At 41.3% G+C, this 16,567-nt stretch overlaps 1 protein-coding gene across 1 annotated transcript in view; it reads left to right on the top strand.

Annotated features, from left to right (window-relative positions):
* The window catches only part of IL6R (interleukin 6 receptor), a 59,592-nt gene that overhangs the window by 24,632 nt on the left and 18,393 nt on the right, over positions 1-16,567 (top strand). The window contains exons 3-6 of the mRNA XM_044674733.1: positions 1,359-1,482; positions 6,275-6,450; positions 7,794-7,960; positions 10,253-10,391. Coding sequence (XP_044530668.1) covers positions 1,359-1,482; positions 6,275-6,450; positions 7,794-7,960; positions 10,253-10,391 — 606 coding nt within the window. The remainder of the gene's footprint in view (positions 1-1,358; positions 1,483-6,274; positions 6,451-7,793; positions 7,961-10,252; positions 10,392-16,567) is intronic.

Genomic DNA, 16,567 nt, shown 5'->3' with positions numbered 1-16,567 from the left:
TTGGTAGTGTTCTTTTCCATAAGTCCCTCAGAATTGTCCTGGGTAATTGCATTGTTGCCAATACAGAAGTCCATTACATTCTATTTTACCACAGTGTATTGGTCTCTGTGTACAATGTTCTTCTGGCTCTGCTCCTTTCTCTTTGCATCAATTCCTGGAGGTCTTTCCAGTTCACATGGAATTCCTCCAGTTTATTATTCCTTTGAGCACAATAGTATTCCATCACCAACATATGCCACAATTTGTTCAGCCATTCCCCAATTGAAGGACATACCCTCATTTTCCAGTTTTTTGCCACCACAAAAAGCGCGGCTATAAATATTTTCATACAAGTCTGTTTATCTATGATCTCTTTGGGATACAAACCCAACAGTGGTATGGCTGGATCAAAGGGCAGGCATTCTTTTATAGCCCTTTGAGCATAGTTTGGAGTGAGTCTTGAGCTGCTTATGGGTGCCGATTATGTTATTTCCTAATTTGTGGGACATTTCCTCTCTTTCGTGTTAAGAATGAGGAAGCTGAAGATGTTCAAAATTCCTTTTCTTGACATTCAAGGTCAAACTATTAAAGGAGGCTTAGATGTTCTCTGAGAGTTCCTCTAGTCTTAGAGCTTGAAGAAAAAGAACTCACGAAGCAGAATTACTAATCTTTGCTGCTCCCCTTTCTCTGAGAGGTAGCAAGGTACAGTAGGGTGAGGATTCAACTCAACTGTTTGGGAATGAGAAGACATCAGTTCAAATCCTATTTCTCACTCTTGCTAGAGCTCCTTTATTGCTGTTAAGTCATTCCAGTCTCATCTGACACTTTGTGACCCTGTTGGGGGTTTTCTTGGGAAAAATACTGGAATGGTTTGCCATTTTTTTCTCTAGCTCATTTTACAGATGAGGAAACAGGGGCAAATAGAGTTAAGTGACTTGCCCAGGGTCACCCAGCTAGTAAGTATCTAAGGCTGGATTTGAGCTCAGATCTTCCCAACTCTAGGATCATTCTCTCCACTGCCCAAAGTCCCCTTAACCTCTCTGTAACTCAGTTTCTATATCTATAAAAGGAGAGTATTGTACTAAATGGTCCCTTTCCAATTTTTCTAAATGTTCTTTAGCCTTCTGATTCTCCTTCTCAGGAGGGACATGAGCTCTCTGGCACCCCTGATTTTTACAATTTAGAATATTTAGAATGTAAGTACTGTTCACCCTCTGTGGAGTATGGGAATCCCCGTAGGGTATGAAACCCTGTGTTTTTCAGATTTTTTCCTCTTTTTAAACTGCCTGGTCCTCTCACCCCCAAGAAGAAGGCTTTTCTTATCTGCTGCTAGGACAAAACTCCCTATTTTTCTACGCTTGGAATGCTTTCCTTTTCAGATCCTCCTGAAGAGCCCGTGTTCTCATGTCATTGGAAGAGTTTCGTTACCAGTATTTGGTGTGAATGGAGCCTGCAGAAGAAACCATCCCCACAGACGAAGGCCGTCTTGTTAGTGAGGCATGTGTAAGTGTCTTGGGAAATGATCTCATCTTAAAATCAGACCATCATGGGCAGCTCTGTGGCAAAGTGTATAGAGAGTCAGTCTAGAGTCAGGAGCACTTGAGTTCAAATGTGACTTCCTAGCAATCCTGAGTGAGTCACTTCACCCTGATTATCTAGCTTAGTATCTTGGAACCAATACTTAATATTAATTCTAAGACAGAAAGTAAGAGCATAAAAATTAATTCATTAAATGCCAATTGGATTGGTCCCAACAAGGAGGTACTGGGTACGAATGACTTAACCTAGTTAATTGCACTCTTGCCCATTAGCACCAAGGTCCTTTTATGAAAATGTACCCAACTAGTGGACTCACAATTAACAGATGAAAATTCCCATAGTATTTCTCACTTTGTTATTCATTTATGGCCAATATGGCTCTGTTAATACTCTTTGTGGGGTGCAGCTAGGAGGCATAATGGATACAGAGAGTGAGGTCCGAAGATAGGAGATCCTGAATTCAAATGTGTCCTCATATACTTCCTAGCTGTGTGACTCTGGGCAAATCACTTAACCCCTTTTGCCTAGCCCTTGCTCTTCTGTCTTAGAATTGTCACTAAGAGACAAAGTAAGAGTTATTTTTAAAAATCAGATAATCCTGAGGAGGGGAGAAAGAATCTTCAGAAGTCATGACACATGAGGTACTAGATGTTGAGGGGAAAAGAAAGAAAATATCTGCTGGACTGAGGCATGGCATGATCTGAGGAGCTCCAGTTAGGCCCCTAAAAATATCTTCCCCTCCTGGTTCATGATGATAGCAAATGTCAGAAGGCAGAAGTAGGAGTAACTGATAGAAGTTACACAGAGGCCAAATTTAGCTCAGCCTAAGGAACAACTTCCTGCCAGTTAGAGCTGTCTGAGAATAGGAGGTGGTGAGTTCCCTGTCACTGAAAGCTTCCAGGGCAGATTAGATGACTATTTCTTATACTCTAGGAGGTACAGGCCAGAGGAGATGACCTCTAAGGTTCCTTCAAACACTGAAATTCTGATTTTATGCCTTGAAATTCCACCATCATGGAGTAAATTCTTGGGTTATTATCATTATTAACTATTATTTATAGATAGCATTTACACAGGGTTTAAGATTTTCAAAAGGCTTTACATATATTATCTCATTTGGTCCTCACAACAACTTTGGGAGATGTTCTCCTATTAAAATGCAAGTGAGCCAGGTAGAAATAATACATCATCATGCCTGGCACATAGAAAGTACTTAATAAATGTTTGTTGACTTGACTTGAATGAGATTAGATGAGAAAGACAGAGAGAAAGAGAGACAGAAAGAGACAGAGAAAGAAATCAAGACAGAGTCAGAGACAGAAAGACAGACAGGCAGAAATCAAGGCAGAGAGAGAAAGAGACAGAAAAAAGAGAGAAACAGAAGCAGAGACAGAAAGAGAGACTGAAAAAAAGACAGAAAGAAGAGAGAAATAGAGGCAGAGAGTCAGAGACAGAAAGAGAGATTGAGAGACAGAAAGAAGAAAGAAGCAGAAAGACTGAGAGAGACAGAAAGACAGAGATAAGAGAAAGAGAAACAGAAGCAGAAAGAGACAGAAAGGAGAAATAGAGGCAGGGATAGACAGAAAGAGAGACAAAGACAAAGAGACTGAAGGAAAGAGAAACCGAGGCAGAGACAGAAAAGAAAGAGATACAGAGAGTGAACACTTGCTGGAGAAAGAAGGGGAGGGTAGACCTGGATACTCTAGCTAGGTAGGATATCTTGAAGGCACAGGGCATGTAGGGATGGGGGCAATAAGGGTGAGAAGGGGGGGATGTCAAAAGAGGAAGCAGAAGGTGCCAAAGATATACTGGGCCTGTTTCACAATCTTGTCACTAACTGACAACCCTGCAGCTGAGGCCTCTTCACTCCAAATGTTTTCCAGCCTAATCTAAACCAGATAAACACGCAGATCAAATTCACAGATTCTCCAGTGCCACACCATGCCCTGAGATCCTCCCCAAAGGATTTATTCCAAAACCATAGTTCAGAGACGACCAGTAGCCTCCCAAAGGTTCTCTTGATGGTCTACAGGCTCAGAGTAGAAGAGTTTATATTAAAATGTGCATTCCAAAATCTATAAATGAAGAGTTAGGTCTTGCCCCATTGAGAAAAAAAAACATTAAAAATTATTCAAAGCTATTGCTTATTTAAGGATCATTCCCCAAGAAAAGGATAGAGACAACTCCTGACTTATCTTATTTACTAATATTGTGTTTCAAGTCTTTGTAAATGGGCTACTTAGAACTCAGAGTTCATCCTTAGTCATATCAGGCCTGTTACTGACCCAGAAGATAGACTCATCTTCCTGATAGACTCCTCTGGCCACAGATAGTGGGTGACCCTGGGTAAGTCACTTCATCCTATTTGCCTCAGTTTCCTCATCTGTAAAATGAGATAGAGAAGGAAATGGCAAACTGTGCCAGGATCTTTGCCAAAAAAAAAAAAAAAAACACCAAACGGGGTCACAAAGAATTAGATGCAACTGAACAACAAAAAAGCCCAGTGTGGTGAGATTACCAGGCTATAAAAGCATGCAAATGCTTGTTTATTTTGTGATGTGGCTGAAATCTTATATGTTCGTTTGTGATGGAAAATAGCAGAAAACAGTCTGATAGAACACGCAGGATACATTATTTCCGCTAGAACACTCTGCTTTGGGCTTTAGTATTTCCTGCGAAAGAAGGCTTAGCCTCTCAGGTTGATTCACACCAAAGAGTAACTGGATGCTGCCCAGAGGGAACAGACAGAGAAGAGGGAGAGGGAGTGGGTCATGGGTCCTTTGGCCTGCCTGGCCTTAAGTCCCACCTTACTCTCCAGGGATATTCCCCAGAAAAGACAGGGAAATGCATTTTCTGCTCAGATGGTCATCACTGGAAGGGGCCTGTAGTCCAGCTTCCTTGTTTTACAGATGAAGAAACAGAGGCCCGTAAAGGTAAAGGGACTGACCCAAGGTCTATCTCACAAATGGCAAGGACCAGAGAAATAGGGTCTTGTGAACTGAAAGTGGGGCTGTATCCCAGGGTCCTGGATGTAGAGACTGCTTAAAGCACTTGTAGTATTTTACACAACTCCATTAGGGCTGAGACCCTAGTACACTCAATTAAGTTAAAATGAGAAGGTACAGATAGCCAGTGGCTAGAACATGGGGTCTGGAGTCAGGAAGACCTGTTCAAATCCAGATTCTGACACATACTGGCTGTGTGACCCTGGGCAAGACCCTCAGGGTAAAGTGGAAAAGCTGTTGATATCCCTTTCTTAGGGAGCAAGTCTTAAAAACCTGCTTGCTTCAGTTTCCTCTTTTGTCCAATGAGCTAGAGAAGGAAATGGCCAAACCATGCCAGCATCTTTGCCAAGAAAACCCCAAAAGGGGTCATGGAGAGTCAGACCTGACTGGAATGAAAGATTAATAACAATGTCTGAACCCATAACCAGGGATCAATCTCTTGAAGCCTCTACTTTCTCATTTGTAAAATGGGAATAGTATTTACAACAAGCAACTCACAGGGCAGTGGAGAGATGAAAATGAGAGAATAGAGGTGAAATAAGTTTAAACCACAGGAGATAGGGACTGCACACTGATTTTATTGGTAAAAGGATTTCTCAGATGAGAAAATTCCCTCTAGCAATGCAGGCTGTAACCTTCTTTGCCACTTAAACTCTTAGTTTCCCATGATTTATTATTTGTTTATATGGGTATAGGATTTGGGGTTTTTGTTTTAAAAGATTACTCTATTTTTTTTAAATTTATTTATTTTTTAAAATATTTTTTCCATGGTTATATGATTCTTGTTTTCTCCCTCTCCTTTCCCCTCCCCACTCTTGGAGTTGACAAGCAATTCCATCGGGTTACACACACACACACACACACACACACACACACACACACACACACACTATATATATATATATATATATATATATATAATCACTCAAATCTATTTCCATATAATTTTTTTTTTGTAAAAGAACGATCCTTTAACACCAAAACCCCGAATCACATACCCATATAAATAAGGGATAAATCACATGTTTTCTTCTGGATTTCTATTCCCACATTAATTTTAAATTTTATTTAAATTTTTTTCTGTGGTTACATGATTCTTATTGTCTCCCTCCCCTGTCCCCCTCTTAGAGTTGACAAGCAATTCCACTGGGTTAAAATTAATGAAAAAATAATAAAATCTTCATTTCCTAGAACATTGAGAGATTAGGTGACTCACCTGGATACACACACACAGAGCCACTAGGTATTAAGAGTCAGGATTTGAAACCAGGGCTTCTTGGTTTCTAGGTCAGCTGTTATTTATCTTACTATTCTTCCTCTCATGTAAACCACAGAACAACATAGAAATATCTATCTTCTTGTTGTTGTAGTCAGTGCTGTCGTGTCAATGCTGTCATGTCAGACTCTTTGTGTCTTCTTTTGGGGCTTTCTTAGCAAAGATACTGGAGTGGTTTACCATTTCCTTCTCCATCTACTTTTACAGATGGGAAACTGAGGCAATCAGGGTTAAATGACTTGTCCAGGGTCACACAGCTAGTAACGGTCTGCTGCCAGATCTGAACTCGGGATGACTTTGCATCTCTATTCACTGTGTTACCTCGCTGCCCCAGAAATGTAGTTATCATTTGCCAAATGGGTTTTCTAGTTCGATTTTTACCACTTTTCACTTTTGGGACTGTGCATCAGAGGCAATGCAAAGGGGAAGGCTAGAAATGAAACATTTGGTGGTCTTGGTCTTGTGTCTCTGGCAGACAGAATGAAGAGACATTTCAGAGGCCATGCCACTACCTGCAGGGATCACAGAAGTTCTCCTGCCCCTTTCATCTTAGGCAAGAGGATAACTCGCTCTACTTGGCTGTCTTATGTGTCACCAACGGGGTCATGAGGAAGGCCAGCAAAGCCCAGCAGTTCAGGGGTTATGAAATCCGTAAGTATGCCCTGGCTTTCCCCAACAAGAGTATATGGAGAGAGGACTCCTACTTAAACCCTTGTGGTGAGCCAGTCTTTTTTTTTTTTTTTTTTAATCTTTCTCTTCCATCTTAGAATCAATATTGATTCCAAGGGAAAAGAGGGGTAAGGGTTAGGTAATGGGGACCAAGTGACTTTTCCAGGGTCACCCAGCTAGGAAGTATTGAGTTCAAATTTGAACCTAGGACCTCCTGTCTCTAGGCCTGATGCTGTGTCCAATGAGCTACTTAATGGTTCCAGAGAGTCATTTTGCAAGGGTTGTGGGTAAGGGTATGCTGGTAAAATTTAAAAAAATTAATTATTTAACACATGGGTTGAGGCAGACATGATTGGGGATGTAGTCTGGAAACTACCACACCAATGCAACTATCAACAATTTGGAAATAGGTCTTGATCAATGACACATGTTAAAACCAGTGGAAATGCGCAGTGGCTATGGGGGGGAAAGGTCGGGCGTGAAGGGGAAAGTAAGAGCATGAATCATGTAACCATGTTAACTTTTCTAAAAAATAAATATTTAAAAAACAAAAAACAAAAAAATTAATTATTTAAAATCCTTACCTTCCATCTTAGAATCAATACTAAGTATTGGTTTCAAGACAGAAGAATGGTAAGGACTAGGTAATAGAGATCAAGTGACTTGCCCAGAGTCACACAGCCAGGAAAAATTTGAGGTCAAATTTGAACTCAGGACCTCCTGTCCTTATGCCTGGCTTTCAAACCTAGTAAATGTTTAACAACAAGCTTTCTAGGGGAAAAATAATTGCCTCCAACATACTTTTAAGTGCAATCTCCATTTTTTAAATCCTGATGATCCACAAAACCAGAAATTGAGTTCTGATTTGTAGCATTTTGCCAATTTCTGAGAAGGGAAGAGACAGCTCTGGCCCCTGGGAGTGGCACCTGCCCACTACTGGGTTGGGGACTAGGGATATGGTTTGTTTATCATCCTGATTGGGTGACTGTCAGCAGAGGCTTTCCAGGTCGTCTTTAGAAATGTTTCTTGAATAATAGGGAAATAGGATTTGAGAGATAATATACGTATAACCAGTGGAATTGCTTGTCAACTCCGGGAGGGGGGAGAGAAGAGGAGAGGGAGAGAACATGAATCATGTTACCATGGGGGAGGGGTAATTTTTAAAAATTAAATAAAAAAATAAAAAAGAAATGTTTCTTGATTGAATAAATGAAGGTATAAATGAAGGGGGAAGGTCTGTCCTAAGTACCAAGTTGGCCACTTTAGTAGATTCCCTTCTCATTTCTTTCTCCCTCTTCTTTCTCCCCCTCCCTCCGCAACTCCAGTTCAACCAGATCCTCCAACCAATATCACAGTCACAGCCGTGGACAAAAGCCCGCATCGACTCAAGGTCACCTGGAAAGATCCGCCTTCTTGGAACTCCATATACTACAGGCTCCAGTTTGAGCTCAGATATCGGGCTGAAAAGACCACGGATTTCACAAAGATAGAGGTCAGTTCAATTGTCCCCCTCCCTTCGTGACTAGAGGCATGGAAAGTGAGAGCCATTGCGGCAGGCGGCCACGTGGAGACACGTGACAGAACTCTGCTCTCCTCAGGATTGGAGAGGGTGGACGGAAGGGGGCGGGGGCAGGGCGCGGATTTCCGCCCAATCCTGATGGAGATATAATCCGCCTCAGGTTTAGTAGAGGAGTCCTAGGGAGCTGGCTGAGTGACTTTCTCAGGGTCACACAGTTCCTGTGTGTTAGCAGAGTCCAACAGAACCGGTTTTTTGTTTTGTTTTGCTGAGGTAGCGTCTGAAAGAAACCTCTTCAAAGGGTAGGGCAAGTGGGGGCAAGTAACGGGAACTGGATTCAATTGGAAAGGGCTCCTAGAGAGCCATCTGCTTGGCGGTGTTCAATTGTTTCAGTCCTGTCTGCTTTTTTGTGCCCTCTTTTGGGGTTTTCTTGGCAAAGATACAGGAGTAGCTTCCTAGTTCTTTCTCTGGCTCATTTTACAGATGAGGAAACTGAGGCAAACAATAAATGCTGCTATTATTATTATTATCATCATCATTTTTACTATGTTTTACTGATTCCTCAAAAGTCAATGAGTAGTGGGGGCAGCAGCACCATAGCTAGAATTGGAAAACCTGAATGGAAATAGCAGTTCCAAAATTTACTTGCTTTGTGACTCTGGATAAGCCATGTCTTTGCTTTTTAATTTTTTAAAATTAAGGCAAAGTTAAGTGACTTTCTCAGGGTCTGAGGCTGGATTTGAAATCAGGTCTTTCCGACTTGGATAAGTCATTCCTATAAACCTCAGCTTCCTCCCATGTAAAACAGGGGGAGGGGTGTGAAAATTCCTGGTAGAGTGAGGAAGAGAGAAATGTTCTGAAGGCTTGAAAGTGCTATTGAGATGCGTTGTTGTTGTTGTTGTTGTTGTTGTTATTATTATAACCCTTACCTTCCATCTTAGAATTAGGTCCAGAGCACAAGTGGAAAGGGCTAGACCAGTAGTTCCCAAACTTTTTTGGTCTACCATCCCCTTTCCAGAAAAAATATTGCTTAGTCCCCTGGAAATTAATTTTTTAAAAATTCTAATAGCAATTAATAGGAAAGATAAATGCAGCTGTGGCCATCACTCCCCCTGCAGCACCTACCAAGAGGCAGTGGCCAGTGATTCCCAAAGTGGGCGCTACCACCCCCAGGTGGGTGTTGCAGCGATCTAGGGGTGTGGTGATGGCCACACTTTTTTTGTATTACATTCTATTCTGAGTTCAATAAATAGTTTCATAATTTCCAGGGGGCACTAAGTAATATTTTTTTCTGGAAAGGGAGCAGAAGGCCAAAAAAGTTTGGGAACCACTGGGCTAGATAATGGGGATTAAGTGACTTTCCCAGGGTCACACAATTAGTAAGTGTCTGAGGCTGGATTTGAATTTAAGTCTTTCTGATTTGCATAATTCCTTCCTATAAACCTCAGCTTCCTCCTGTGTAAAATAGGGGCAGGAAGTGTGAAAATTCCTGGTAAAGTGAGCACAAGAGAAATATTTTGAAAGCTTGAAAGTACTATTGAAATGTACTGTTATTAAAACCCTTACCTCCCATCTTAGAATCAATACTGTGTATTGGTTCCAGAGCACGAGTGGCAAGGGCTAGGCAACAGGGGTTAAGTGACTTGCCTAGGGTCACACAGCTAGGACATGTCTGCGGTCACATTTGAGCCCAGGATCTCCTATCTCCAGGTCTGGCTCTCCATCCACTGAGCCACCTACCTGTTCCTGAAATGTATTATTATTATTTATCACCCAAGAATAGCTTGATTTAGGTAAATAGTAGAAACTTGTACAGCTGTTTAGAAGTGGCCCCATTGACTCATTTTAAGGATGGTATGGATCAGTGGTTCCCAAACTTCTTTGGCCTACTGCACCCTTTCCAGAAAAAGTATTACTTAGCCCCCTGGAAATTAATTTTTAAAAAAATTTAATAGCAATTAATAGGAAAGATAAATGCACCTGTGGCCATCACCACCTCCTGGATCACTGCAGCACCCACCAGGGGGCAGTAGCACCCACTTTGGGAATCACTAGTATGGATGCATGTGTACATGTGAAAAGAGTATTATACACATATGTGTTTGAAGACATTTTATCTCACGTATTTACATATGAGTGGATGAATACTCATAGCTGTCCTTGCACCCAGGTACGTGTGTTCTGGAGCTTGGGTGCTCACGTGTGCTTGTGTCTTGTGTCTGTGTGTATAAACGCCTAATTCATTTCCTGTCTTTGTGCCTCTTTCAGAGTAAGGACCAACACTCGTTGATTATCAGTGATGCCTGGATGGGCGAGAGGCACATAGTGCAGATTCGAGCCCAGGAAGAGTTTAAACTTGGCAAATGGAGTGAATGGAGCCAGGAGGTCATGGGCACCCCATGGACAGGTAGAATTGGGGAAGGGACAAATATTCCTCCTTTAGTCTTGGCTTTTTAAAGCTTAACAATAGAGCTGTCATGTCAAAAGCAAAATATAAATGGGGCCACAATGCCATACCTAAGTATCCCTATAAGTGGCATATTGACTTAGAAAACCATGTTGACATTATATATATTCTGTTGTATTTTTAAAATTTTTGTTAAATATTTCTTAAATTTTTTTTCTTTATTTTATTCCAGCATTTGTTAAATATTTCTCAATTATATCATAATTCTGATTCAGGCCTGCAGGCCAAGTATTTGGATTCCTCTGACTTAAGGTTGGAAGGGTCCTTCGAGGTCTGGTACTTCAGCCCTTCTAAAATAGCCTCAATAGGTAACCAATCATCTAGCCTCCATTTGTCACTTCTGGTGACAGGGAATTTATTTTCTCACAAGACAGGTGGCTAGATGTCCTACCACATAAATCCATGGGTCTAAAGTCAGTAAGACTTGAGTTCAAATCTAGCTTCAGACACTTTTTAGCTATATGATCTTGGGCAAATGGCTTAAATTCTCTGTTTCAGTTCCCTAACTATAAAATGGGTATAATTATAGCACCTACCTCCAAGAGTTGTCATGAGGATCAAATGAGATAATATCTGACAAGGACTTTGCAAATCTTAAAGTGCTATTTTATATATTATATAAAATGTATATTTATATTGTGTTTATAATATAAATAACATATTTATATTATCTATAATTTACATATTATAAATGCTAGCTATTATTATTATTCATTGCTGCTACACAGTTCTTTTTCAGGTTAAATCCAAATATGCCCTCCCCCCCCCACTGTTTGGGAGGCTGCATGGTTTAATAAAAAAAGCATTGGCTGTGGAATTAAGGGATCTGAGTTAAAATCCTACCTGGGTAGCTTGGGCACTTAACTGTCCAGAGCCTCAGTTTCACCATCATTAAAAGGAGAGAGCTGGACTAGAAGAGGTCTGAAGTCCCTTCTGGTTCCAAATGTCTGATATGCCTTCTGGAATAACAGTACAAATAGATGCCCTTTTCTATATAACAATAGCCTTTCATATATTTGAAGATAATAGTCAATATTCTTTGCAGGCACTCATCTCTGGCCCATATCTATTCCTGGTTCCCTGCCCAGTTCCTTCAGACATATTCACCTCCTATAATTCTCACATGAAATGCTTTTTATAATCCTTGCCAACCTGGATGCTCTCCTCCGTAGAGTCTTTGCCAGTGTCCTTCTTAAAATATGTGGCAGCTGGTTGGGCACAGCTGGATGGCTTAGTGGATTGAGAGCCAGGCCTAGGGATAGAAGGTCCTGGGTTCAAATCTGGCTTCAGACACTTCCTAGCCCTGTGACCCTGGGCAAGTCACTTAACCCCCATTGCCTAACCCTTATCACTCTTCTGCTTTGGAACCAATACACAGTATTCATTCCAAGACAGAAGGCAAGGGTTTATATATATATATATATATATAGCAGCTGGGTGGCTCAGTGGATTGAGAGTCATACCTGAAGTTGGGAAGGTCCTGAGTTCAAGTCTGGTCTCAGACATTTTCCTAACCAGGTGACTCTGGATACTTCTGCCTTGGAACCAGTACTTCTAAGACAGAAGGTAAGGGCTTAAACAACATGACCCAGAATAAAATATCATTTAATAAATGTGGTCTGAAGAGTGCAGAGTTGGTAGAACCATTGCATCCAGGAATCTGGCTGCCTCACTTGCACTAATACTTCTAAGGGCAACAGGAAGAACGTTGGACGGACCTCATGGACCAGGGTTTATATTCCAACTCTGACTCTTACTGGCATGTAACTGTGGGCAGTGCAATGACTTACCTCTCTGGGCCCTTGCAAAAGGGCAATACTAATGCTTGTTTTGTCCAACCCTATCAAACAGTGGTAAGCAAAGAACTTTGTAAATTGTTGCTTTCTTAGCTCTAATTTTTAGTGATTACACCGAGACTAACTGCTTAAATGCAGTGGAAAAGAACCCAGTGATCTTTGGATTTTTCTCTGAAGGATATAGACGCGTGGCATGATCGCCACCTTTAGTCTGCCCTGCCCAGTACACTCTGCCCTTGCCCCTCCTCTCCACACATTTGTGTGTTATCTTTCCTATTAGAATGTAAGCTTCTTGGGGGGTAACATATGAGGCCAGATTTGGACCCAGGACCTTCTGATTCCAGATCTGGCACTCTATCCACTGTGCCACTCAGTCGCCCCCAATAAATGTTTGTTGATTGACCACCTTCTTACACCTGGGTGCTGAGACTTCCTCAAAGGCACCTAGGTGCACTCTTACCACCTCCCTACCTGTTTTGAGGTTCAAATCCATATTAGTCATTTTTAGTTAGATCCCAAATTATTTTCTTTGGCAGAAAAAAACAGAAGCGAAGTAAAGAATTAAGCACCCTTGCCAGCATTACTGTCATCTCATCTGCCCCAGGAGGCAGTCCTTTTTCTTAATAATACTAGCTCATGATAGTTTACATTTACACAGGACTTTGACTTTTTCAGTACATTATGCCATTTGATCTTTACACTAGCCCTAAGAGGCAGGGCCTATTATTATTCCCATTTTACAGGTGAGGAAATTGAGGTTGAGAAGGGTGGAGTGACTTGCCTAGAATCCATCCCACAACTAATAACTGACCAAAATAGGATTCAAACTTGGTTCTTTTTCACTCCAAGTACAACCTTTCTTCCCTATTTGGATCAATCTTATTTTACTCATTATAATGAATAAAAGGTCCTTTATTATTGTCCTTAGCTTTTCTCTTAGTCTTCTCTCTTTTTGATCTTTCATTATCCTGATTCTATTAAAAAATCTTTACCTTCTGTCTTATAGTCAATACTAAGTATGGATTCAAAGGCAAAGGGAAGTAAAGACTAGGCAATGGGCATTAAGTGACTTGCTCAGGGTCACACAATCTGGATGCTATTCTCACAAGATGGTGTCTGGGTGAGTTGAATTTGAGTTTACCACTGTTGGTATCAAATGCTGTCAGCTTACAAACTGTCCCCTTAAAAAATATAAACAAAATTTTTTTCCTCTATGATTACTTGACAGATAACAATCAGATTTTCCCCTTCAATTTTTGGGAAGCCTTACAATCATTCAGTTTTCTCTTTATGCCCTGCCCTCAACATCTCTCATTTTTGCCTGCATAGAATCCACATTTTTTTCCAGTTGTGTCATTTCCTGGGCTTGTTGTTTTGGCTTTAGTTTTCATCATTTTGCTCTCTCCAGTGAAATAATTCTGTTGTTTGTCAAGTCTGTTATTTTGTTTATTTTCTTCCCTTGGTTTTCTCCAAACAGGAATTTTATCATCATCTTGTCCTAAAATTTCTTAGACTTTTTTACTTGACCCCTTTGCTTCTTTATTTTATCTTTTGATATTTTTTCCAATTCCATTTCCTTCTATGTTCCTTCAGCATATCCATTCTGCATTACATTGTATTTTCAGGAATTTTTCTTTTTTTTTTTTAAGTCTTTACCTTCTGTCTTAGAATCAATAGTAAGTATTGTTTCCAAAGCAGAAGAGCAGTAGCAGTAAGGGCTAGGTAATGGGGATTAAGTGACTTGCCCAGAGTTGCACAGCTAAGAAATATTTGAGGTCAGATTTGGACCGAGGATCTCCCATTTCTAGCCTAGCTCTCCATCCAAAGAGCCACCTAACTACCCCCACTATTGATGCTAAGAATTATTTCCAAGGCAGAAGAGCAGGGAGGTCTAGGCAATTGGGGTTACATGACTTGCCAGACTCAAAGCCTGGCACTCTATCCATTGTGCTACCTAGCTGCCCCTCCCCCGAAATTTCTAATTTCATTTTTTGTTCTTCTGTTGCCAGTTTGAATATAGTTTTCCTTCACTTTCTGCTTCTCCTGATCCCCATTTCCCCAAATTCTTCCTTTGCTAGTTCCTAAAAACAATGTTATTTGAGAATCGCTAACAATGTTGTTATTTTTTTTGAGTTGTATATTGAATTCCATTGATTTCCCTGTCTTCTATTTTGCTGAGAGACCATCCTCTATAAGTTGTAAAGTAATATATTTATTCATTCATTCGACTAGCAATTGTTAAACACTTACTGTGCACCAGCCACTGTGTTGGGTGTGAGGGATACAAAGACCAGAACTAAACAGTCCCTGCCCTTGAGGAACTTATGTTCTATTGGTTCTATAAATGTGAGTTTTGTTATCTTGAAGAGTAGCTCTGTTTGGAGCTATGCTGATCAGTTCTCTCATATTAAGACTGAAGTCTCTAGATTTTTTTCACATGTTATCCATCCATTTCAGTCATGATTCCTCATGATCCTATTTGGGTTTTCTTTGCAAAGATGCTGGAGTGGTTTGCCATTTCCTTCTCCGCTCATTTTACAAAGGAAGAAACTGAGGCAAGCAGGGTTCAATGACTTGCCCAGGATCACACAGCTAGGAAGAATCTGAGGCCAGATTTAAATGCAGGAAGATGAATCCAGACCCAGTACCCTCTCCTCTATGCCACCTAGCTGCCTAATAAAAATAATAATAAAGAACTAGCATTTTTATATAGCTTTAGGCAAATTGCTTTAGAGTCTTTTGTCCTTATAACAACCTCCAGAGGTTGGTGCTACATCTCTCATAGCTATTTACTTCTCTTTATTTGCTCATATAGCTCCCACCCTACCTCAAGTCCTTTCCACCTCTCCCCTAGACTAGTTTTGTTTTAAACCTTTACCTTCCATCTTAGAATCAATACCATGGATTGGTTCCATGGCAGAAGAGCGGTAAGGACTAGGCAGTGGGAGTTGGGAGTTAAGTGACTTGCCCAGGGTCACACAGCCAGGAAGTGTCTGAGGTCACATTTGAACCCAGGACCTCCTGTCTTTAAGCCTGGCTCTCTATCCACTGAGCTACCCAGCTGCCCCTAGTATTGATTCCAAGTAAGAAGAGCTGTATGGGTCAGGCAATTAGGGTTAAATGATGGGCCAGAGCTATCTCTGTTCCCTGAGCTACCTCCCCTAGACTATGGCGACATTCTCCTAATTGGTCTTCCTGCCTCAAGTGCCTTCCCTTTCTTTTCTGTCCTCCATGTAGCTCCCAAAATGATTTCCCTAAATTACAGGGCTGACCATGTCATCGCCTTGCTCAATAAACTCAAGTGGCTCCCTATTACTTCTGGGAACAAATACAAATTTCTCTGTCTTCATCATATATTATTATCACACATCTCAGGCTTTTTGCAATCTAGGTCAGACTGATTGTTCCTGCTTTAGTTAGTAAGGGCATCCCATAGAGCGTGCTGGGTGTTGCCACTACCGGTTGCAGTGGACATTGTGGGAGCATCAAGACTGGCTTCCAGCTATGTATGACTCATCACTAAGGCACTGTGAGATGATGAAGATGCCCCAGGTTGGCTATTGAGCCAGAGTAACAGGTGACTCAGTGTATGTAGAAAAGATAAACACTTGGAATTCACCAAGTTGTTTCTTATGAGTATCCCAGACCATTGTAGGATAAGTACTCTTATACCTAAAATCAGGAAAGAATAAGCCCCCAAAGGATAGACCCCAGACCCAGGCACAGGCTTGCCTAGGCAGGACATATGCTTCAGCAAGTCAGGAGCTCACAATCACTTAGCAGTCTGGGTTGTGAAATGGGCTGGCCACCCCTCTGCCATCCAAGCAGGTTAAAAACAGTATTTTCTTCATGTTTCTGCCCAGAAAAACAGGGAGCAGCAGAAGGGCAGGCCAATCCCTTTTGCACATCCACTGAGTCATCAGCTTCTCCAGCTCCTTAGCCAATTAACAAGACTCTTTGTCATCTCCCAGCACGGACCCTCATCCATGAGTCATAAGCTGGAAGCAAATCCCAAAGGTCCCAAGAGGTCAGCAGGAACCAGAAAGAGCCACTCTGAGAATGCCCTGTGGGATGTCCCTGTTACGCTATTATATATTATTTCCCTTCTCTCCCTACTGCATCCTAGCTGGTCCAGTCTCCTTGCTATTCTTCCCACACAACACTCCCTCATTTCTCTCCTTGTCTTTGTTCAGGCTGCCCTGCAAGCCCACCCTTTGCACCTGAAATATACTTCCTTTTATCTCCAATATTCTCTCTCTCTCTCTCTCTCTCTCTCTCTCTCTCTCTCTCTCTCTCTCTCTCTCTCTCTCTCTCTCTCTC

This window comes from Gracilinanus agilis, chromosome 4, assembly GCF_016433145.1.
Source record: "Gracilinanus agilis isolate LMUSP501 chromosome 4, AgileGrace, whole genome shotgun sequence".
NCBI classification, from domain to species: Eukaryota; Metazoa; Chordata; class Mammalia; order Didelphimorphia; family Didelphidae; genus Gracilinanus; species Gracilinanus agilis.
This window is presented reverse-complemented; position numbering and strand designations above follow the sequence as displayed.